Below are 25750 nucleotides of genomic sequence, written 5' to 3'. Positions count from 1 at the left end.
GCTTTTCGTGAAGATCTAGAAAATCTTATACAAGATCAGATGAAGAAGGGCAACAATCCAACTGGGTTACTGGCTTTGCAGCAGATTGCTGATTACGTCATGGCAAATTCATTGGCAGGCTTTAATTCATCTCAGCTCAGTAAGTACAGTTTAAGTATTATAAGTAGGTTTACAATTTCTGCATTGTTGGCTTCTTACATTTTTTAAATTCAAATTGTATATGTAGCTTCTGCACCACTCTCCGGTTAAGCACAAGGGGGGCTCATTTTCGAAAGAGAAAAACAATTAAAAAATGGTATAAATCGGTATTGTGGACAGTTTGCTTGCCAAAACGTTCAAATCACTTTTTTTTTTAACCCATTTTTGAAATGTTTTGGTATGCAGTTTGTCGGCAGCATGTTCAAATTACAAGGATGCGTGTTGGGGGTGGGATTTGGGTGTTCCTAAAACTTGGATGTTTTTCGGCCGTAATGGAACAAAACAAAAGCGACCTGGGCTACAATTTAAACGTTTTGTTCTAGACCTGTTTGTATCACGACTAAATCGGAAGAAAGTGCTGTGGGGTCAACACAGATCACACCGTGTATGGTGCAATTAGGAACATGAAATCTTAGTATAAAGTAGCACTCTGATATTTGTAAATTTGAGACTTCCTTTATGATATTTGTAAATTTGAGACTTCCTTTATCTATGGATCCAAGCCCATACCCAAATTATACTGATAAGTAAAGACACAAGGCTCAAATATTATAAAAATAGCTTGTTTATTTAATTTGGAGCAGATTGAATAATGTAAATGTGAGAATAATGCACAAATACTAGATTACCTATCCTGACCGTAAGGGCAATGAGTAATGTGCACTATCAAATGGTTTAAAGAGAGCGCACACCTAGTAACCTAGGCCTAATAATAATTTGGGCCAGTCTATCTTCCCCAGCACTACAAAGACAGCATTAGTAACAACCTGGCCAGGGATAGGATCCTCCCATTGATGGGGGCTTGCAGGAACTGTTGTGCTGCTTTCTTTCAGGACCTGTTGAAGAGCCGAGACAGGAACAGCTGGCTGGCACATTGACCAGGGTTCATCTCAAGGAAGATGCTTTAGGGGTATCTGTAGCACGACAACTTGCATCTGGGAGTTCAGTTGTCATCTGGTCCATATCAGCAGATCTTCCGATAACTTCTTATTTTCCAAGAGGCTTCTTGTATCTGTTCTGAAGTGAAAGTGACCCTCAGATGTTTATCACAACAATCTTGTTTGTTTCAGATGTTATGATTTATGGAGTCACAACATTGTCCCCTTTTGCGTCATTCTGGTGGATCGGCTTGACCAAGAATCATTGTTTCAATAAACAATACATAGATGTTGTCACAGTTGCCCTTACATGGCACCAGCCAGGCTGGCAGGGGAATTTCCTGCAGACCTTGGCAAAATCTTACCAAATCAGTATGTCTTTTTACCATGTGTGTAGTGCAATCTTGTGAAGAAGTTTCTATTAGCCAGACTCTGAAGTGTAGTGCCATATATTATAATTCTATATAGTGCTATGTAGGGGAGCATTGTCCCTACATTGCCCTAAAAGACCACTGGAGGGATTAAGGCATGTGACCCCCCATTACTTGTCCAGTGGTCATTGACCCCCCTTCCACACCCAAAGATGTGAAAGACACAGTACATATCAGTCTGACAGCCTCAGGTGTTATAGCCAGTTCTATTAGAGCAGCAAGCAGGTCACTGGAATAGCCTGGTGGTCGATGCAGTGCATTGTAGAGAAGGGGACCCAGGCCCATATCCCACTCTTACACTTGTGGTGGAAAGTGTGAGCCCTTAAAACCCACCAAAAACCTACTGTACCACCTACATATAGGGGACACCTGCAGCCATAAGGGCTATTGTAGTGGTGTACAGTAGGTTTTTGGTGAGGCTTACCATAAAATATAAGGGAGCAACGGTGAGATGTGTATCTGGGACATTTTATGTGAAGTCCACTGCAGTGCCCCCTAGGTTACACCATTGCTCTGCTGGGATGTCTGTGTGACCAGTGTACTAAGAATGCTGGCTCCTACATCCCAATGGCTTGATTTTATGGGTTGGACTCCCCCCCCCCCCTTGAAAATGATCCAAAAAGATAAATGCACTGAGCACAGCAATGTCTAGAAAAAGGCCATTTTCGAAACAAAAAGATAAATGTTTTTTGTTTTCGAAAATTGTTATATTTGCTACTTGAAATTTAGACATTTTGAGCAAAATGTCCAAAGTCTGAACTTAACACTTGAAAATCACACGAAAAACACAACCAAAAAGATGTTCCAATCAATGTGGAAATTAAAAAGAGTAAGACCATTCTTCCCGAGGACCGTCTTCCGTAATCTGGTTCAATCTTTAGTCCTCATTCATCTAGATTACTGCAACTCACTCTACGCTGGCTGCAAAGAGCAAATACTCAAAAAACTCCAAACAGCCCAGAACACGGCAGCCAGACTCATATTTGGCAAACCAAAATATGAGAGAGCAAAACCCCTATGAGAGAAGTTACACTGGCTCGCACTCAAAGAGCGCATCACGTTCAAAGTATGTACCCTAGTACATAAAATCATCCATGGCGATGCCCCAGCATACATGTCAGACTTGATAGACCTACAATCCAGGAATGCTAAAAAATCTTCTCGCACATTCCTCAATCTTCATTTCCCCAACTGTAAAGGACTAAAGTACAAACTAATGCACGCATCAACCTTTTCTTATATGAGCGCACAGCTCTGGAACGCATTACCACGTAATCTGAAAGCGGTCTATGAACTAACAAACTTCCGGAAACTACTAAAGACTCATCTCTTCGACAAGACTTATCACAAAGACCAAGTCATGTGAAACTCACACCTATACCATGAATGTAAATCAATGCCTTTTGTTCTTCCTTTTATGCATTCCATTACCATACAACACAAACCCTTCTGCAACTCCTAATGTTTAACCTCTTCTCATTTCCACTATCCATGATGATTTGTAAGCCACATTGAGCCTGCAAAGAGGTGGGATAATGTGGGATACAAATGCAATAAATAAATAAATGTCATATTGAAAATGCCCCTTTTGGGGGATCTAAGGGACATTCGAACAACCCATGCAGCTAGAATCCTTTTCTGTCAAGAGGGAAAGATAGTCTTGAGGAAAATCTTCTTGCAGAAGTCACAGTTAAACAAAATCAACTTAAACCACAGAAATTTGTCCAAGGAAAAAAAAATATTTACTGGGGTCCCTAGCATGGTATAGTCCATACAAAATGAAAAAGCAAAACTTCTCAAAAATCATTCAGTGCAATCTGCACACCAGGGGTGTTGCCAGACCTCAGCAGGAGGAGGGTCCAGAGCCCAAGGTGGGGGGGCACATAGCCCCCTCCCCCATCACTTTTGACCGCCCCCCCCCCCCCCAAGCCTCCACCGACCCTCCTCCACCACTTTTGGATCCCCCCACTGCCAACCCTCCCCCGCCACTTTCGACCCCCCCACTGCTGCAAGGTACCTTTGTTGAAGGGGTGAACAAACGTGGATAAAGGTGAGCCAGTTGATATTGTGTATCTGGATTTTCAGAAGACGTTTGACAAAGTACCTCATGAAAGACTCCAGAGGAAATTGGAGAGTCATGGGATGGGAGGTAGTGTTCTATTGTGGATTAAAAACTGGTTAAAAGATAGAAAACAGAGAGTAGGGTTAAATGGTCAGTATTCTCAATGGAGAAGGGTAGTTAGTGGGTTTCCCCAGGGGTCTGTGCTGGGACCGCTGCTTTTTAACATATTTATAAATGACCTAGAGATGGGAGTAACTGGTGAGGTATTTAAATTTGCTAATGACACAAAGTTATTCAAAGTCATTAAATCGCGGGAGGATTGTGAAAAATTACAAGAGGACCTTACGAGCCTGGGAGACTGGGCATCTAAATGGCAGATGACGTTTATTTTATTTATTTATTTAGATTTTGCTCACACCTTTTTCAGTAGTAGCTCAAGGTGAGTTACATTCAGGTACTCTGGATATTTCTCTGTCCCAGGAGGGCTCACAATCTAAGTTTGTACCTGAGGCAATGGAGGATTAAGTGACTTGCCCAAGATCACAAGGAGCAGCAGCGGGATTTGAACTGGCCACCTCTGGATTGCAAGACCGATACTCTAACCACTAGGGCACTCCTCCACTAACAAGTGCAAAATGATGCATGTGGGAAAGAGGAACCCGAATTATAGCTACATCATGCAAGGTTCCACGTTAGGAGTCCGGACCAAGAAAGGTATCTAGATGTTGTTGATGATACGTTGAAACCTTCTGCTCAGTGTGCTGCTGCGGCTAAGAAAGCAAATAGAATGTTGGGTATTATTAGGACAGGAATGGAAAACAAAAATCAGGATGTTATAATGCCTTTGTATCTCACCAAAGTGCGACCACACCTCGAATATTGTGTTCAATTCTGGTCGCCGTATCTCAAAAAAGATATAGTGGAATTAGAAAAGGTGCAGAGAAGGGCGATGAAAATGATAAAGGGGATGGGACGACTTCCCTATGAGGAAAGGCTAAAGCGGCTAGGGCTCTTCAGCTTGGAGAAAGGGCGGCTGAGGGGAGATATGATAGGGGTCTATAAAATGAGTGGAGTGGAATGGGTAGATACTAGGACTAGGGGGCATGCGATGAAGCTACAATGTAGTAAATTTAAAATGAATCGGAGAAATGTTTTCTTCACTCAACGTGTAGTTGGACTCTGGAATTCGTTGCCAGAGAATGTGGTAAAGGCGGTTAGCTTAGCGGAGGTTTGGACGGCTTCCTAAAGAAAAAGTCCGTAGACCGTTATTAAATGGACTTGGGGAAAATCCACTGTTTCTGGGATAAGCACTATAGAATGTTTTGTACTTTTTTGGGATCTTGCCAGGTATTTGTGACCTAGATTGGCCACTGTTGGAAACAGGGTGCTAGGCTTCATGGACTTTTGGTCTTTCCCAGTATGGCAATACTTATGTTGGCAGGGGTCCCCAACCCCCGCCAGCCTTAGTCTTCAGCGCTGATCTCCGGCGCATTTGCTCACTTCGTTGTTCCGTGCTGTGAGTCTTGACATCCAACACGTCCTGCACGTTCCTTTAAGTGAAATTGAGCATACAGCACAGATCAGCGAAGTGAGCGAATGCGCTGGAGACGGGCGCTGAAGAAGTCTAGGCTGGCGGGCGTTGGGGACTTCTGGCAACATAAGTATTGCCATACTGGGAAAGACCAAAAGTGGCCTTTATCTGTTTTCAGTTTTGCTATGTTTCTATCTTTAAAAAAAAAAAAAAAAAAAGGACATAAACCAGCTTATAATCGAACGAGAAAAACGCCCAAGTTCCGACCTAAATCGGGAGATGGACGTTTATCTCACAAAAACGAATAAAGCGGTATAATCGAAAGCCAATTTTTGGACGTTTTCAACTGCACTCCGTCGCGGATGCGGACAAAGTTGATGGGGGCGTGTCAGAGGTGTGGCGAAGGCGGAACTGGGGCGTGGCTATCTGCCGAACAAAGATGGGCGCATTTCACCGATAATGGGAAAAAAGTATGCGTTTTTAGCTAGAATTTAGGACACTTTTCCTGGACCCTGTTTTTTCACGAATAGGGCCCCAAAAAGTGCCCTAAATGACCAGATGACCACTGGAGGGAATCGGGGATGACCTCCCCTGACTCCCCAAGTGGTCACTAACCCCCTCCCACCACAAAAAAATGATGTTTCACAACTTTTTATTTTCACCCTCAAATGTCATACCCAGCTCCCTGGCAGCAGTATGCAGGTCACTGGAGGAGTTGTTAGGGGGTGCAGTGGACTTCAGGCAGGTGGACCCAGGCCCATCCCCCCTACCTGTTACAATTGTGCTGCTTAATGCTTATTAGTCGTCCAACCCCCCCAAACCCACTGTACCCACATGTAGGTGCCCCCCTTCACCCCTTAGGGCTATAGTAATGGTGTAGACTTGTGGGCAGTGGGTTTTGAGGGGGATTTGGGGGGCTCAACACACAAGGGAAGGGTGCTATGCACCTGGGAGCTCTTTTACCTTTTTTTTTGTTTTTGTAAAAGTGCCCCCTAGGGTGCCCGGTTGGTGTCCTGGCATGTGAGGGGGACCAGTGCACTACGAATCCTGGCCCCTCCCACGAATAAATGTCTTGGATTTATTCGTTTTTGAGCTGGGCGCTTTCATTTTCCATTATCGCTGAAAAACGAAAACGCCCAGCTCACACATTGTTGAACAAAACATGGGCGTCTATTTTTTTCAAAAATATGGTTCGGTCCGCCCCTTCACGGACCCGTTCTCGGAGATAAACGCCCATGGAGATAGGCGTTTTCATTCAATTATGCCCCTCAATGTACTTCTTTTCTTGATGTAAGTCGAACTGAACTCTATATGTGAATATTGATGACTAATACCGTGTTTCCCCGAAAATAGGGCATCCCCATAAAATAAGACCTACCGAGGAAATATAAGGAAAATATAAGGCCTCCCCCGAAAGTAAGGCCTAGCAAAGTTTTTCTTTTACCGGTAAGTAGGGTCGCCCCCCCCCCCCACCCGAGATCGCCCCGAAACTAACCCCCACCCGAGATGGCGCCCCCACCCGAAGTCGCCGGACCCCACCCCCCTCTGTCGCTCCGAAACTAACCTGAACTTAAGCCTCCTTTCACTTTCCTTCCAGTTCGCAGCAAGCAGCAGCAGCAGGAGGGCAGGCCACTCCTTCCTTCCATGTCCCGCCCTCACCTGACGTAACGTAACGTCAGGCGAGGGTGGGGCACGGAAGGAAGGAGAGGCCTGCCCTGCTGCTCCTGCGAACTGGAAGGAAAGTGAAAGGAGGCTTAAGTTCAGGTTAGTTTCGGAGCGACGGAGGGGGGTGGGGTCCGGCGACTTCGGGGGGGGGGGGGTTACCGGTAATTGCAGGAGCGACGGAGGGAAGGTGGGCGGACCAACCGTGTTTCCCCGAAATACTAAGACATCCCCTGAAAATAAGACCTAGCGCCTTTTTGGGCGCAAAAATTAATATAAGACAGTGTCTTATATTCGGGGAAACACAGTAAGAAGTAAAGTAATGCCAGTTTTTAAATAGCATTCCAGCTGTAATCTGGGAAGCTACAGATTGGTAAGCCTAATGTTAGTGCAGGGCAAAATTGTACAACTACTATAAAAAACAAAATTACAACACAAACACGGCTCAATGGGACAGTCATCATGGATTCAGCCAAGGAAAATCTGGCCTCAACAATTTGCCGTATTTTTTTCAAGGCATTAATAAACATGGAGATAAAAGTGAGCCAGCTGATAACTTATATCTAGATTTTCAAAGAGCTTTTGACAAGATCCCTTAAGCAAGAGACTCCTTAGAAAACTAAAAAGCGAAGGAGGAAGTGACGTCACCGACCTAGATGAACGTCTGAGAGACGAGCTCCAGTCGCCCCGCGGCAAAAACAGCAAAAATCGCACCCTAAAACGCGGTTCAAAAACAAGATAAAAGCTTTACTGAGCTCAGGAAGTAACACGGCACCTGCCTATGCATTTAAATTCTACAGCAACGGATCTTTCTCGATTTGCCTTCGTGAGCGCTGAGTCGAAACCCAAATCCAAGATGGCGGACGGGCGCAGAACGAAAAGCACAACGGAGGCAGAAAAGGCTCTAACACACGATACTCTGCTGGAACAGCACATTTCCGAGGAACTAACGGAAGGGGAGCAACTTAGTCTGCACCAGTGGCTACAAAATATTAGCTCCGATCTTAAAGCCCTGCGAACGGAAGTGGCTACGCTGGGAGCAAACTTACAAGGTGAAATCCGCGAACTGGGAACACGCTTGGAAGACACTGAGGTGCAGGTGGAAGCACAGGGGGAGGCCTTGGGAGCATTAGAGCAACAGTTTGCAGGGCTGCAGAACGAACACCAACAATTATTAGACAAAATAGAAGACCTGGAAAATCGGGGTCGTCGCAGCAACCTTAGATTTCGGGGCCTCCCTGAAACCCCCAACTATCAGAACTGTGAGCAAATAATACAGCAAATTGTACAAGACTTGTTCAAAGTAAATGGCGAAACGATAGAACTTGAAACAATACAAATTGAAAGAGCACACCGGGCATTAGGTGCTGTGCGTAATAACAGGCCAAAGGACATCATTGCCTGTTTCACTAGATATAAGCAAAAAGAACAAGTGCTGAAACTGGCACGCCAGACACAGGACTTTAAATGGGATTCGTATACCATTGAAATATATCAGGATTTGGCGGCTGCAACACTGAGAAGGAGAGGGGAGCTGAAACCATTCACAAGACATCTTCGAGAGTTAAAGATTCAATATAGATGGAGACATCCCTTCGCTCTCGTGCTCTATAAAGAGGGGAAGCAACATCAAATCAAATCATTGGAGGAAGCTCAAGAACTGTTTCCGGAGACAGCAATCCCAGGAGAGACAACAGAAACGAGCACGGGAGTGAGATCTGCTCCCCGCCCCCCCCCCCCCCCCCCCCCCCCCCCCCCGCCGAAGTGGCAGAGGGTGGGAAAGGGTCCGAGAAGATTACAGCGCCAACAATCGGCAACACGAATTACCTGAAGTAGTCTGGACAATATAATTGGTAAAAGCTTTGAATGTTAAGTAAAAGTTGTTAAAAGATTGGTTATGATAAGCCTCTGATGGGGCTCTAGACATGAAGAGATAAGTTGAGAAATGTTGATGCCGCGGGGTGACTGAGACGGGATAGGGGGTACCTTCCTTCTAGACTAGGCATTCACCGGATACCAAGTGATGCCTAAAATTCAGAGGGGTGAGGGGGGGGAGGGAGGGAGGATTCAGAAAGAATGGAAGGGGAAGGAGAATAAGAGTGGTGTGGTGGGGGATACAGATGGGACATAGAAGAATGATTTATATGATTGAAGGACTAATGGCATGCATACTAAATGTTGAGATAAATGGGAGACATTAAATGTTTGTTGTTAAATGTCAGGGGATTGAATGTACCTAGGAAACGACAATTGATGTTTCGGGAATTGCAAAGACAAGGGGTGGACATAGGGCTGATTCAGGAGACTCATTTAAAACCCAGGTATGAACGCCTATGCAAACATAAAGCATATCCCCAAATTTACTTTGCTTCTAGTTTAGATGACACAAAAAGTAAGGGGGTTCTTATAGCTTTTAGCAAGGGGAAACCATGGGATATAAAGAAAATTGTAAAAGACAAAGGTGGGCGATACCTATTGATCATTTTCACACTGATGGGCAGAACATACACATTAGTAAATATATACAGCCCAAATACAAGGCAGGGGGACTTCATTAAAGAAATAGACCAACTACTGACCAGACATATAGAAGGTTCACTACTATTGGGGGGTGATTTTAACCTAACATTAAATCCACGTGTGGACAATACCATACGTCGAATAAATTATGCAAAAAATGACAGAAGACAACTTCATGAGTTTGTTACTCGTTGGCAGCTACAAGATTACTGGCGTAGAGATAACCCCACTCAGAGGGCCTACACATATTTCTCTATGGTCCATCAATCGGCATCTAGAATAGATATGTGGCTGGGAGATACCTCATTAATGGGAGCAATTGGAGAGCATATAATCTTGCCGAGGACCTGGTCGGACCATTCCCCGGTGCTTCTGCGGCTTCGGGGCGTGGGGCCACAGGGTGGACGGAAGCAGTGGCGCCTGGATAATGCACTGCTGTTAGATACAGAGAATATAGCTCAGATAGAACAATACATCATAGAATACATACAGTTTAATGAAAATGAAGAAGTGTCCCCAACGGTGGTATGGGAAGGATTCAAGGCAGTTCTTAGGGGCCATTTGATAGCCTTACGCTCTAGGAGATGGAAAGAGAGATGCGCGAAGGATAACGATTTGCGCCAGCAATTAATGCAAGTAGAAAAACAGCTGCAGGAGGGGACAGCTCAGAATCCGCTACGCTTAAGGGGACAGGCATACGAGCTGCGCACACAAATACATGAGCTTGAGCTAGCTGATATATCAGAAAAATTACAACGTGTGCGTCAAACGCATTTTGAATTTGGTAATAAAGCCAGCCGGCTATTGGCTCATAAACTAGCACAACAAACTAATAGGAACTCGATAGGGGGAATTAGAGAAGGTGGAGGAGAGGTGCATTCAGAGCCTGAGTTCTTAGAAATGGCATTCAGAAGATACTATCAGCAATTATATAGTGCAGAAGGGGAAGAGGGAGATGAGGAAATAAAGGCATACTTAACAGACATAGATCTCCCGAGGCTTCCAGAACACACTATGCAGATTTTGGGAAAACCTATCGCATTAGAAGAAGTGGAACAAACGATTCGTGCGTTGTCCCCGAATAAAGCTCCAGGACCAGATGGGTTCACCCCTCAATTCTATAAAATATATATGAAAAAGCTAGCCCCAATGTTATTGCGAGTATTTAACTCGTTAGAAGAGACCACAAATTTACCACACACTTGGGACATGGCCACAATAACGGTTATACATAAACCAGGCAAAGATCCCCAATTATGCAGCTCATACAGACCGATCTCACTGTTGGGGGTGGACTATAAGATATTTACGAAGATTATGGCTACACGACTCCAGAAATACCTTCCACAACTTATACATGAAGACCAGTCAGGCTTTGTCCACTCACGGCAGACATTTGACAACATTAGGAGAATATTGCAGGTAGTACAAGGGGCCCATATACTTAAATCACCACTCTGTATATTATCCTTAGACGCAGAAAAGGCTTTCGATAGAGTCGGTTGGCCTTTTTTATTTGCAGTACTGGAAAAGATGGGAATTAAAGGGAGGTTTGTGGAGTGGCTCCATCTCATTTACCGAAGCCCATCGGCGGCAGTGCGTATCAATGGAACATTAACAAGCCCATTTCTCCTACACAGAGGTACCAGACAGGGCTGCGCGCTGTCGCCCTTACTGTTTGCACTGGTGATGGAGCCACTGGCTGCCAAGATCCGAGCGAATCAAGAGATAAAGGGCCTTAGAGGAGGGGGCATTGAAACCAAGATACTTCTTTTCGCAGACGATATTCTCCTTGTCCTAAAAGACCCTCAAAAGGCTCTCCCGGTGATAGGAGAAGAGATACAAAAGTATGGGGCACTATCAGGTTTCAAGATTAACTTTGATAAGTCTGAGGCACTGGACGTGAACATACCTAATTCAACCTTAGCTTTATTGAAAAGGCAATTTCCCTATAAATGGGCTTCTAAATACATCAGATACCTGGGGATAAATATCACACGCCGAATAGAGGACTTATTTGAGAATAATTTCCCGGGTAAGGTACGGGACTTATTCCGGGAACTGGACAGATGGGGAAGGCTTGACACTGTCATGGGTGGGCAGGATTAATGCTGTAAAGATGATTATACTTCCGAAACTGCTATATTTGTTTATGGCTTTACCCATAGACATACCTGATGCCTTCTTTCGAGGATTACAGGGCAAGGTCTTCTCCTTCATTTGGAGGAAAAGACCACCTAGGGTTAATCGAGCTACAATGTACCAACCACGAGACAGAGGAGGTATGGGGGTCCCATCCTTTTATGACTACTATTGTGCGGCACACATTAGGCTTTTAGCAACTTGGTCCCAGAACACAGATAAGTTGTGGGTGGATATTGAGCAACACTGGTTGAAACCATACCCACTAAGAGCGATCCCATGGCTGCCCAAACAAACGCTTCAAGCATTGAGTCGGAAGAGTCCCTATCTTTTAAGATGGCCTCTAGAAAAATGGATTAAGATAAGGGGGAAATTTTTTCCGGAACGTATATATTTCCAACATACATACCTTAGATTTGCCCCTCAATTTGGATCTGAAGAATTTAGCCAGATATATAAAGAGTGGGAGGGAATGGGGTTATATGAACTGGGACAAATGTGTAAAGAAGATAGGATCTATACATATCAGGAAGTATGCCAGGAATATGGGCTTTCCCCGCTCCAGGCCTTCCACTATGTTAGGGTGCAAAATTTCATTAAACACAAAGCGGGAGAGGAACTTGAATTAACTGAAACGCAGTTAGAGAGAGGAATAACAGGAGGAGGAGGACGAGGGAGTATTACTAGAATATATAAAGCCCTATTGTCACGAGAGTACCCAGTGGAATACTATACACAAAAATGGGACCTAGCCATGGGGACAGCTCATAACCCTATACAATGGGCAAGGGTTTTTAAATCTTTATTGCGGGTATCAGTGTCCAGCGCTCTGGTAGAAAATGGACACAAGATTCTATATAGCTGGTATTACACCCCTAGCCGCTTGGCTAAAATGCTTAGATTAAGCTCAGCAGAATGCTGGAGAGACTGTGGGGAAGAGGGAAATATGTATCATATCTGGTGGTCCTGTGTACACGCACAAAGATACTGGGCAAGCATAATAGATTTTATTTGTTCAGTGACAGCTTTACATTATGAAATGAAAATGGAATATTGCCTATTACACTTTAAACCACCTAATATACCATGGCATATACATCAATTTGCCAGCCAGATGTTTGTAGCAGGTAAACTAGTGCTTGCAGCAGCCTGGAAAAATCCGGGACTGCCGGACATCTCAATGGTACTGAGAAAATTGGAGTACATTCAACTGATGTCCAAGCTTACAGCTTTAAATAAAGGACGTTTGGCTCAACATCAAAAGATATGGGAGCCTTATGTAAATTGGATGGCTACCACTGTAAAACCCTGAAGCCACATATTCTGTAGAAGGGGATAATGGGGGAGGTGGGAGGGAGGGGGTTAAGGGGATTATGACAGAAGACACATTATTGAGTTTGGTTAGAATTTGGCAATGTTGATGAGTTGATCAGTTAATGCAATTTGAAGAATTGTACTGTTTGAAATGTGGCATGTAAAACCTTGAAAATGCAAATAAAAAAAATATTAAAAAAAAAAAAGAAAACTAAAAAGCCATGGGATAGGAAGCAATGTTATATTGTGGATTCGGAATTGGTTAAAAGATAGAAAACAAAGTAGAGATAAAAGGCCAGTTTTCTAAATTGAGAAAGGTAAATAGTGGTGTGCTACAGGAATCTGAACTGGTGCTTTTTAACATTTGTATAAATGATCTGGAAATGAGAGTGACAAATAAGGTGATCAGATAAGACAAGATTCCTGTAGCACACCACTATTTACCTTTCTCAATTTAGAAAACTGGCCTTTTATCTCTACTTTGTTTTCTATCTTTTAACCAATTCCGAATCCACAATATAACATTGCTTCCTATCCCATGGCTTTTTAGTTTTCTAAGGAGTCTCTTGCTTAAGGGATCTTGTCAAAAGCTTTTTGAAAATCTAGATATGTTATCAGCTATTCAAAGTTGTTAACTCATATGTGGACTGTTAGAAGTAGTTCAGGAGGACCTTAGAAGGCTGGAACATTGGGCATCCAGATGAAACTTAATATGGACTAGTGCAAACTGATACTTATTGGGAAGAATGACCCAAATTACATCTGCATAATGCTAGCTTCTACAATGGCATGATGGAAATGGTTATGTTCTTATGATTGTAGTTACCACCCAAGAAAACGATCTAGAAAAAATGCAATACAAGTAAGACTGCTACAGATCCCTACAGAGAAATAAAACACTAACCAAATACATCACAGAAGCTACCTGCTAGAGGAATACCACACCTTGGCCACACAGATATGAAACAAGGGATCACACATCAGTAATAAAGATATGAAGGCAAAAAAAACTGAACTGGAAACCTCAAGAAGTCAGATTCTGCACGTACTGTAATATTAGAGGAATAGAAACTGAGAAGCACATTTCCAAAAGCTGATGCATTCTAATCAATAAATTCAAAATAAAATACTCTCTTTCTACCTTTGTTGCCTGAGCTTTTTTTTTTTTCTTTTGGTCCCAGTGTCTTTCTGGTTTTCTCTTTTTCCCTAATTCTCTCACCAGGTCTCCTGTCCACAATCCATCTTACCTTATCCGTCCTGTCCAGCATCTCCCCTCTAAGTCCCTGCACCTATCCTCTCCCCATGCTCAGCATCTGAATTCTGTGTACCTATCCCCCACCACTGTGTCTAGCAATGTCTCTCTACATCCCTGTCCCTATGCTCCCTCTATGTTCAGAATCTTTTCTCTGTGCCCGTGCCCCTGTCCCATCCCTTGTCTACGTTATGCCCTCTTCCCCTCCTCCCACTCCCCTAACCCAGGACTAGCATCTCTCCCTCTCTCCCCTCCAAAGTCTGGCATCTCTCTCTCCCTCCCTCAATACAGCATTCCTCCATCTCTTCCCCCACCCCCTTTTCTCCCACTCTCTCTCCCTTTCCCTTTCTTTTCCCTCCCCTTCCAGTCCAGTATCTCACCCCACTCTGGACTCTCCCTCCCCCTTCTCTCATGCAGATCTGGCATCTCTCTTCCCCCCCCCCCCCAAACAGGTATGGAATCTCTCCCTATCTCCCCCCCCCCCCCCTCCCTTAGGTGGGTCTGGTATTTGTCCCTCATTCCCCTCCTATGCAGATCTGGCACATCCCCCCACAGGTCTGGTATCTCTTCCTCCCGCCTGTGGGCCTTCAAACACAGTAAGTTACTGGCAGTTAGGACATGCTTTTCCACTAGCTTTGGAGCCTTCTCTTTGATGTGTTCCATTCACAGGAAGTTCCAGAGAGGGAAAGCATCAGTACAGCCAGAAATTGTGAGTTTTCCTTGCAGCTGGCGACTCACTGCTATTGGAGGACTGTTGGGGATGGGGAGATGCTGCCAGACTCCGCAAAGCCTGGAGGTAGGGGAAGAGATAGATTGAGAAGGTAGGCGGGAGCTGCTGGAACTTGGGAGCAAGGAGCCTGAGGCACAAAACAAATGGCTTTTCTGTTGCTGATTTTAAGGCTTTGCCAGCAGCCGGCTTGGCCATTCAGAAACTGACCAGATGCTAACCCTATACAGGTGAGAATCAACAATGGAGCTGCACATATGTCACATGCCTGGGTTGTGAGCGGAGGAATGGCCTAATGGTTAGTGCAGCGGGCTTTGATCCTGGCAACCTGGGTTCCATTCCCACTGCAGCTACTTGTTTCCTTGGGCAAGTCACGTAATCCTTTATTGCCCCAAGTACAAAAACTTAGATTGTGGGCTCTCTAGGGACAGACTAAATACCTGCATATAATATCTACAAGCTGGATGCCATTTGTGCCAAGGCAACACTGCTATTCCACTGCTTTAGAGCACAGTTTAGAATTTGCCTTGGGCTTAAACCTGTACAACTGCATCAGATATCTATGCTTTAAGCTTAGAAGTCTTAGCCAAGCCTTGTGCCTAGCTGGTGGGTTCATGGCATTTCCCTTATGTGGCTGGACTTTTGAAGTCACTGCACAGAGAAGAGGACGTAACATCAGCAGAGGAGGATTTACATGAGGGTGTGGAATCAGCTGATCTCTGCACCAAATCTGACCTTTACTCTTTCTGTACAATCAGGATCCTCTCTTCTGTCTTATGTTTACAGATGCAAATGAGGTGATCGTTTCAGGCACCCTACCTTTTCCCCATATTTTTAAAAACATGAACTACTGTATACAGCACTAACAGCCTAGTTGTCTGACGATTGGAGGGTAATCAGTGTAACACCGATTTCTAAAAAGGGTGCCAGGGGTGATCCGAGAAATTACAGATTGGTAAGCCTGACTTCAGTGTCCTTTAATGCAGGTTCCTGGCTGCCTGTTTCTATAGGATCTGTGCCTTTAAGGCAGATTCAGAGCGCAGGCTTGTTTTTCCCTTTGCTGCATCTGGTCTGCAAGCACTGAGGAAGCGGCACAAAAGGGAGGACTGGATGGTGAGACGCAGGATCCCTGGGGGGGGGGGGGGGGGGGGGGTGGCTTCGCTCCTGCAGATGAAGTTGATGTAAGGATTTGGGAAATGATCGAGCTATGTTACATGCAGTTTGAAGGATTGTATATGGATTAGGTCAGTAAAATCCTCTTAAACCTCTGCAGAAATGATCTTGGACTCAGCTGTTGATTGTGGCACACTTGGGGGGGGGGGGGGGGTGCGCCGCAGCACACTGGTTGAAAAATGCTGCACTAGGGACAGAGAAAGTAGCTGCACAGGTATTACTGATGCTAGTGGCCTCAAAAGAATATAACTAGCTAGATCAAGACTGTATCACATAAAATGAACTTTGATAAACAAGAAAACATAGTAAACAAGTTATAGAAATATTCTATAAACATGTCCCTCATCTCTAAGAAAAAAGTCCTTATTTTCCCAGTAATATTTTTAAGCTAGCAGGGGATATAAAGAAAAACTAGAGATGATGTATTTCCTTTTTTGTATCACCTTTCAAGCATTCTAATGAATGTTTAATCAACAGATAATGGCTCTCAGAATGTTTTAATGGTGTAATGTATTGGAAACCATTCTTGGAGAAGTTTTGCAAACATTCCTTTTTTTTTTTTTTTAGAACTGTATGTCATTCTTGCAAAGAGTTTTCTACTGTAGACAGATTCATGTTTAATTGCATAACAGAGTAGTTTCCTTGGCATTCTGGGGAACAAACCAGCTACACAAATATTCTGAGGTGTATTTTCAAAGCACAGACTTACAAAGTTACGTAGAGGCATATTTTCAAAGACTTAAGTTACAGAGAAACCTATGGAACTTTGTAATTCTAAGTGCTTTGAAAATTAGCCCCATTGTGTTTTTAGGGTAATTTTATAATAGGCAGTAGATAAATTATGCCTATTTAAAAAGAAAATATGTGGAAAGCTCCCACAAAAACTTATACCCACTCTGAGGCATACACAAATTTTCTGTTTTATTTTAAGCACTTATGCACATATATATATATAAAAGGCAACCCCAACGTTCTGAAGCTTCCACGGAAGTTGAGGCGCCCGAGATATCCGGTGTGCCCTGGAGTGTCTGCACCGCCCTCGCGTCAAAACGACATGACGCGTCAAAACGTCATGACATCGAGGGTGGAGCTATTGACACTCGAGGGCCGAAACGGCCCACAGCGAACAAGGCAAGTAGCTTCGAGGGACGGAAGGAGGGGGCCCCTTGCTAGCACCCGTTTCATTCCGCTCAGAAACGGGCATTTTTTCCTAGTATTTTATAAATGATGTGCTTGAGTGCAAGTAACAACTAATCCAAGGCCCTGGGTATGCTTCTGCTCAGGTCAGAGAAACTTAAGCATATACAGGGCGCATATGTATATGCTTATATTTTTATAAATATCTAATTTGGTACATAAAATGTTCTACCTTTTTGCAGTAGGGAATTGGAGAGTCAGATGGAAAACCAGATCACTTGGCATTCATTTTTTTAAGCACAGGGAAAGTTGGTGCTTCCTAAAATTAAGAATAATCCCTTGATGCGATGTGTGAGAGGGGCATGTGATACTCATAATTGCGCAAACATCATTGCTAAATACTCCGGTAGGGCAGCGTACTACTTCTGTCAAATAAGATCATATGTTCATTCTCGATGCCGATAACGACATTAAACGTAGGTGTGGTTCATTTTAAAAGCATAATTACATCAAAGGTTTCAAAGGGAAGATACTGAGTAAGTGAATGAATATTATTAGTGGATTATACATGAGCGTATAGGGTATGTAAAAAAAAAATTGAAAAATGAAACAACCTGACGGAGCGATACAGTTTAGGGTCAAATAATTTTGCACATGAAAGAGGGGCGGGATTTAGGTGTGATAATATGTAATGGTCTTAAGGTGGCCAAACAGGTAGAAAAGGTGATCTGGCGAAAGCTAGAAGGATGGTTGAATACATAGGGAGATGAATGGCCAATAGGAAAAAGGTGGGAATGCATCTGTATAAGTCTCTAAAGAAACCACATTTAGAGTACTGTGTATAGTTCTGGAAACCACATGTTCAAAAAGATATAAACAGGATGGAGTCTGTCCAAAGGGCAGCTACTAAAATGGTCAGTGAGGAAACTGGAGGGTCATGGGATAGGAGGAAATGTCCTATTGTGGATTAAAAACTGGTTGAAAGATAGGAAACAGAGAGTGGGGTTAACTGGGCAGTTTTCACAATGGAGAAGGGTAGTTAGTGGGGTCTGTGCTAGGACCGCTGCTTTTTAATATATATATAAAAGGTTTAGAGATGGGAGTAACTAGCGAGGTAATTAAATTTGCTGATGACACAAAGTTATTCAAAGTCGTTAACTCGCGACAGGATTACAGAAGGACCTTACGAGACTGGGAGACTGGGCGGCTAAATGGCAGATGACGTTTAATGTGAGCAAGTGCAAGGTGATGCATGTGGGAAAAAAGAATCCGAATTATAGCTACGTCATGCAAGGTTCCACCTTAGGAGGTACAGACCAAGAAAGGGATCTGGGTGTCGTCGTCGATAATACACTGAAACCTGCTCAGTGTGCTGCTGTGGCTCGGAAAGCGAATAGAATGTTGGGTATTATTAGGAAAGGTATGGAAAACAGGTGTGAGGATGTTATAATGCCGTTGTATCGCTCCATGGTGCTACTGCACCTTGAGTATTGTGTTCAATTCTGGTCGCCGCATCTCAAGAAAGATATAGTAGAATTGGAAAAGGTGCAGCGAAGGGCGACTAAAATGATAGTGGGGATGGGACAACTTCCCTATGAAGAAAGACTAAGGAGGCTAGGGCTATTCAGCTTGGAGAAAAGACGGCTGAGGGGAGACATGATAGAGGTATATAAAATGAGTGGAGTGGAACAGGTGGATGTGAAGCATCTGTTCACGCTTTCCAAAATTACTAGGACTAGGGGGCATGCGATGAAACTACAGTGTAATAAATTTAAAACAAAACGGAGAAAATTATTTTCCCAACGCATAATTAAACTCTGGAATTCGTTGCCGGAGAACGTGGTGAAGGCGGGTAGCTTAGCAGAGTTTAAAAAGGGGTTAGACGGTTTCCTAAAGAACAAGTCCATAAACCGCTACTAAATGGACTTGGGAAAAATCCACAATTCCAGGAATAACATGTATAGAATGTCTGTACGTTTGGGAAGCTTGCCAGGTGCCCTTGGCCTGGATTGGCCGCTGTCGTGGACAGGATGCTGGGCTCGATGGACCCTTGGTCTTTTCCCAGTGTGGCATTACTAGAGCATATGGGGACAGGCAAAAAGATCTCAGTATGTGTCCTTTGGAAGAAAGGTGGGAGATATGACAGATGTTTAAATACCTCTGTGGCATAAAATGAACATGAGGCAAGTCTTTCAATTGAAAGAAAGCTCTGGAATGAGGCAGCATAGAATGAAAGTGAAAGGGGACAGACTCAAGGGTAACATAAGGAAATACTTCTTCATGGAAAGGGTGGTGAATTCATGGAACAGCCTCCCGGTGAAGATGGTGGATACCCCGGAGGGAATACAAACCATGAGTAGAGATCTCCAAAAATTAGAAGAATGGTTAAAGGTCTTGCAGTTAAATTTTAATGCAAAGAAGTGCAGAGTGATGCACTTGAAGTGCCAAACTTCAAAGGAGGTGTACAAGACTGGAGGTGAGAGATTGGTAAAAACACAGCTCAGGAGAGAGACCTTGAGGTGATGTCTGTTTTGTCACCTTGAGTTACTCAATGTGTCACGTCTGTGGCCACAGCCAGAAGAATGCTATGCTGCATAGAGAGGGGTATAACCAGCAGAGGAAAAGGGAAATGGGACTTGATATACTGCCTTTCTGAGGTTTTTGCAACTACATTCAATGTGGTTTACATATATTCAGGTACTTATTTTGTACCAGGGGCAATGGAGGTTTAAGTTTTTTTAAAGGAAGACATATTTTTTTTTCTGCTTTGCTGACAGTTGGTGATTACATTTTTCTTTTTTGAGGGGGGGGGGGAAGCAATTCTTAGCTGGGGAGTTTCTGTTGTGACTAGGGTGAACTGCTCATCTTAACAGTCATAATAGTAATAATGGCTACAAGTGTTCTCTGAAGTTGAGTTCATTAGCTTAATTACAGAATTGAGGCATATTACAGAGTCTACAATGCATACTCAGTTGGGATTTTAGGTTTTTGCTGGAAAGCTGTGTAAAGAGTTTGTTGGTACTGACAAGTGGCATTACTGACTATGTGAGTAGCAAGCTACTGTCTTCAGAGAACACTTCTTACTGCTCAGCAACTTTGTTTTATATTGCATGCAGGTATATACTACATCAAAGATGGATCTTCCTATTCCCTTTACCTTAGCATGTTGATGGGTAGCACTATTATTATTATTATTATTTGTTACATTTGTATCCCACATTTTCCCACCTTTTGCAGGCTCAATATGGCTTACATATAACCGTTAACGGCGTTACCGATTACAGTCTGAACAAATACATGGTATGAATGAATACAAAGTGATATTGTAGTAGAATGAGGTACGTGTAAGGTAGGTACAGTTGAGGGAACTTAGAGAGGAAAAGGGGGAAGAAAAGTCAGGTAATGTTCATTACGGTCTTTGGTTGCATTGTGTCGCAGGTGAACAGGCATTTTTATGTTGGGTCATTGGGGTATGATCTTCTGAACAGGTCTGTCTTTAGTGCTTTCCAAAAATTTAGGTGGTCGAGCGTAGTTTTTATTGCTTTTGGCAGTGCGTTCCATAGTTGTGCGCTTAGGTAGGAAAATCTGGTTGCATAAGTGGATTTATATTTGTGTCCTTAGCTGTTTGGGTAGTGGAGGTTTAGGTATGATCGTGTAGATTTTGTGGTGTTCCTGGTTGGCAGGTCGATGAGGGTCTGTCATGTATCTCGGTGACTCGCCGTAAATGAGTTTATGAACAATCGTGCAGATTTTGAAAGTGATACGTTCTTTGATTGGTAGCCAGTGCAGTTTTTCTCTGAGTGGTTTGGCTATAAACTTGTGTGCCCAAATTTATGCTTAGTGTACAAAGTTGCACGCACAGTTTATGGATATCAGTTGTGCTTGCAACTTAACAATTGGCTGTTAGTTGAAGTTTACAGCAAATTATTGGCTTAAATTGGTGATGGTTCTAATTGGCACCTATCAGCAGTTGTGTGCACAGCTGTCCTTAATCACTATTCTAGAAGCTGAGCACAAATTCTATCATGTACAAATTCTACGGGGCATGAACGAGGGAGGGGCATGGATGGGTCAGGGGCATGCTTAGGAGTTAGGCATGCAGGTTACTAGGAGTTATGAACCTAACTGCCAACAGGCATGAGCACTTACACAAAGCTTTGACATGGCATAGGTACTTGCGCCTAAAAACTGCGGACTTAGGCTAGTATTCTGTAACAGCAGTTCCATGCAGTGCTGCTGTTTTGTGCTTAGTGCACATCATCCCGGCACCTAATTGTGGTGCTCTTTCTTCAGTCTACCCCATGTCTACTTGTAAAAATAACTGAAATGTGTACATCCCCACTGTTTATCCTCACCAACCTTAGGGCCCTGTTTACTATGGCTCGTTAGCGTTTTTAACGTGCCTGCAATTAGCGCTTGCGCTAACTGTGTAGGCGCCTATAGGGATATTGTAGGCGCATACACTGTTAACGCTCGTACATGGTTAACATGCGTTAAAAACGCTAATGTGCCTTTAATGCCACTTAGAAACAGGGCCCTTGTGGTCATTAGTAAGCAATACTAGTATAATGAATATTATTTCTCTGTATTGAATGTTTTATTATTTCTTTTTGTGTATTATCACTCATAAATATTATGTTTGGTAAAAGCTTAAATAAAGAATTTAAAAAAAAGAAACAGGGCCCTTAGTGTTTAAGTAGGTTTGAGTGTAAATATATATATATATTTTGAACTAGCACAATTTGATCTAAAATATCTTGCCTTAGTCACAGAGTATTATTGAATCCTTTCATAGAGCAAGCATAGGAAACTGGGGAATAATTGTTTATTAGAAAGGAGACGGTATTCTTCCATTCTTTCCAAGAGACTATATATTAAGAACTGCCTGAAGTATTGATCTGTTAGCTTGAGACTGAGGGAGTCAAATTTGTAAGCATTTGGACAATAATAGTTTGTCGCCCTCTTACGGAAAAGCTGATGGATTTCCATTTCACATTGTCCTCTTCTAGCAATCTGTAAAGTAGCCTTAGTGTAAGCTATTTTGGAATGTGCAAATAATTGTCTTCAAGGAAACACAGGGCCAAAATGGAATTGGGCATTACCTTATCACTAACTATTAATATATATGCAATAGAAAGCATAAATTAATTCTTTTGTAGCCTAAGATGGCAATTTAGAGATTTTCCAAGCGAGCATCTGCACATGTAATGTGTTTGATCACTTGAATGACATTTAAAATGCTTCCTGTGAATTCATTTTTATTTGTTACCTTAACTGAACCCTGTGCTTTTTCTTTATCAATGCTTTTGTATAATACACAGGCCCTGAAGAAAGAACTTGTGGAAAGACTTAAAATATTTCATTCTACCATGTGTGTGTTCTGTAACACAACAATATTTTCTATTCCTCCACTTCTAGGTTTGGGAATGGTCACACCCATCAATGACCTACATATCTTAGGTGACACTTCATTTGCCAAGGGAGAGAAACTTGCTCGTTGTAAACTGGCTAGTATGTATAGATTGGCTGACCTTTTTGGATGGGCACACTTAACAAATTCATACATTACGGTGGGTAACTTAGTTTATGATGATTATGGTCAATAAGAATTTTGTCCAGCTAACTTTTGGAGTATCCAGACTAAACTTGTTTCAGTTTTCCATCTCACTGACTAAATTTTGCTTGGCATATCAATAGAAATCAAACAAAATAAAACATGGAAAAGAAAATAAGATGATACCTTTTTTATTGGACATAACTTAATACATTTCTTGATTAGCTTTCGAAGATTGCCCTTCTTCGTCAGATCGGAAATAAGCAAATGTGCTAGCTGACAGTGTATATAAGTGAAAACATTCAAGCATTACTATGACAGTAAAATAGATACCATTGGAGATTCTACATGGAATGTTGCTACTGTTGGAGATTCTACATGGAATGTTGCTACTGTTGGAGATTCTACATGGAATGTTGCTACTATTGGAGATTCTGTTGCTACTATTGGAGATTCTACATGGAATGTTGCTACTATTGGAGATTCTACATGGAATGTTGCTATTCCACTAGCAACATTCCATGTAGAAGGCTGCGCAGGCTTCTGTTTCTGTGAGTCTGACTTCCTGCACGTACGTGCAGGATGTCAGACTCACAGAAGCAGAAGCCTGCGCGGCCACGTTGGTGATCTGCAAGGGCCGACTTCTACATGGAATGTTGCTAGTGGAATAGCAACATTCCATGTAGAATCTATAGAAATCAAACAAAATAAAACATGGAAAAGAAAATAAGATGATACCTTTTTTATTGGACATAACTTAATACATTTCTTGATTAGCTTTCGAAGGTTGCCCTTCTTCCTCAGATGGGAAATAAGCAAATGTGCTAGCTGACAGTGTATATAAGTGAAAACATTCAAGCATTACTATGACAGTAAAATAGATACCATTGGAGATTCTACATGGAATGTTGCTACTATTGGAGATTCTACATGGAATGTTGCTATTCCACTAGCAACATTCCATGTAGAAGGATGCGCAGGCTTCTGTTTCTGTGAGTCTGACGTCCTGCACGTATGTGCAGGACGTCAGACTCACAGAAGCAGAAGCCTGCGCGGCCACATTGGTGATCTACAAGGGCCGACTTCTACATGGAATGTTGCTAGTGGAATAGCAACATTCCATGTAGAATCTATAGAAATCAAACAAAATAAAACATGGAAAAGAAAATAAGATGATACCTTTTTTATTGGACATAACTTAATACATTTCTTGATTAGCTTTCGAAGGTTGCCCTTTTTCGTCAGATCGGAAATAAGCGAATGTGGTAGCAGATAGTATATATAAGAGAAACATCAAAGCATTACTTTGACAGTCTGACAGAGTGGGAGGGTGGGGGTGTGCATGGGGACATCAAAGCATTTCATTGATATAGAGGCTTGGCATATCATAACCTGCCAGACAAAAAAAAGGTGGCACTCGGGGAATTCTGGGGCAGTGAAACCTAGTGTAGTTAGTACCGATCAGCCAGAATTATTGCTTAGTCCTGGCCAATCAAATAGCAAGCCTAAAGTTTTCAGGCAACCTTCCCTCTGGCTAACTTAACTTAAAAAAAAGTTAAAATAAAAAAAGGACAGACTTCAGGCAATGCCACCTTCTTACCCTTTTCATCTCATTCCCCCCCCCCCCCCCCCCCCCCCCACCGAAAAAAAATAAATTTCAAGATGTATAGGGGTAGATGCTACATCTTCTCTTCCTCCCTTTCTGCTAATAAAAAAAGATTGAATATTAAAGGTTGCCCCCCCCCCCATCTTCCTTCTTTATCCCCACAAAAGTATTTAAGATATGCAATAGCACCATTTCTCCATCTTTCCTGAGCTCCATAAAATATTAACACTGTCCAGAGGCTAATGCCCCTTTTTTTTCTTTCTCAGTTCAGTAAATTTTATGAACAACCCCTCTAGTGAGGAACTCTTTTCTTCTTCCCTCATCTGTTTAAAAAAAAAGTGTCAAGGTTTATTATCCCTCTTGTTAATTCATGCTGCCTATAAAACCAGATTGCTTGCTGAGGAATCCTCCCTCCCTTGGACAGCAGGAGGCAAAGAGGAGGAGAAGCCCCAGAACTTTTAATCAATTTATTTTTATGGAAAGCTGGGAGGGATGGAGAATCCCTTAGTGGATGGACTGTTTGCAAAGTTTACCAAGTAGGGAAGGAGGAGGCATCAGACACCAGACAGTTCTAATCATGGGATGAAGGAAAGAGAGCAGAGTGCAGTTATCAGCCCTCTCCATGCCTAGAATTTTTTCCGGGGACAAAAAGGAAAGATGGCGGGGCATATAGAGGAATTAAAAAAGGTTCAAAGAAGAGCGACTAAAATGATAAAGAGGATGGAACTCCTCGAGGAAAGGCAAGAGGTTAGGGCTCTTCAGCTTGGAAAAGAGACGGATATGATTGAGGTCTACAAAATCCTAAGTGGTGTAGAACAAGTAGAAGTAAATCAATTTTTTACTCATTCCAAAAGTACAAAGACTAGGGGACACTCGAGGAAGTTACATGGAAATACTTTTAAAACAAATAGGAGGGAATATTTTTTCACTCAACAAATAGTTAAGCTTTGGAACTCTTTGCCGGAGGAGGTGGTAACAGCGGTTAGCATATCAGGGTTTAAAATAGTTTGGAAAAAGTTCTGGAGGAAAAGTCCATAGTCTGCTATTGAGACAAACATAGGGAAGCAACTTCTTACCCTGGGATTTGTGATATGAAGTGTTGCCACGTTTTGGGTTTCTAACAGGTACTTGTGACCTGGCTTGGCCACTTTTTGGAAAACAGGATACTGGGCTAGATGGACCATTGGTCTGACCCAGTATGGCTATTCTTACGTTCTTATGTTCTACTAGCAGGGCTGTGAGGGTCTCTATAGAACTCCCACCTAGCCTAGTGCCCCTGCAGCAAAGAAAAAAGAGAACAGCAAAGTGAAGAAGAGCTTATGGCGGGCAGAAAGGAACATTGCAGCCATTGGAAGGCAGTAGCCAGACACGAGTACCCCTGGTTTATCTTCTGCAGGTCCCAGGTACATGATGGGGCGGAGCTGGTGTGCAGCTCACAGCTCAGACATGCCAGGAAGATCCAGTGTGGAGCCTGTGGGAGCCAGTTGCTCAGCTTTGCTGCGATGGGATAAGTATACTTCCTGCTTCTCTGTCCTCAGATTGTCTTCCAAAACGGGAGCACAG

At 42.9% G+C, this 25750-nt stretch overlaps 1 protein-coding gene across 5 annotated transcripts in view; it reads left to right on the top strand.

Annotated features, from left to right (window-relative positions):
* The window catches only part of ADD3 (adducin 3), a 202164-nt gene that overhangs the window by 105801 nt on the left and 70613 nt on the right, over positions 1–25750 (top strand). For all 5 annotated transcript variants that reach the window (XM_030202774.1, XM_030202771.1, XM_030202772.1 and 2 more), the window contains 2 exons: positions 1–139; positions 22446–22597. In XM_030202774.1, the coding sequence (XP_030058634.1) occupies positions 1–139; positions 22446–22597 (291 nt within the window). The remainder of the gene's footprint in view (positions 140–22445; positions 22598–25750) is intronic.

Source organism: Microcaecilia unicolor, chromosome 5, assembly GCF_901765095.1.
Source record: "Microcaecilia unicolor chromosome 5, aMicUni1.1, whole genome shotgun sequence".
In the NCBI taxonomy this organism is placed as follows: Eukaryota; Metazoa; Chordata; class Amphibia; order Gymnophiona; family Siphonopidae; genus Microcaecilia; species Microcaecilia unicolor.
The sequence above is the reverse complement of the archived record's forward strand: the minus strand, read 5'-3'. Positions and strand labels throughout refer to the sequence as shown.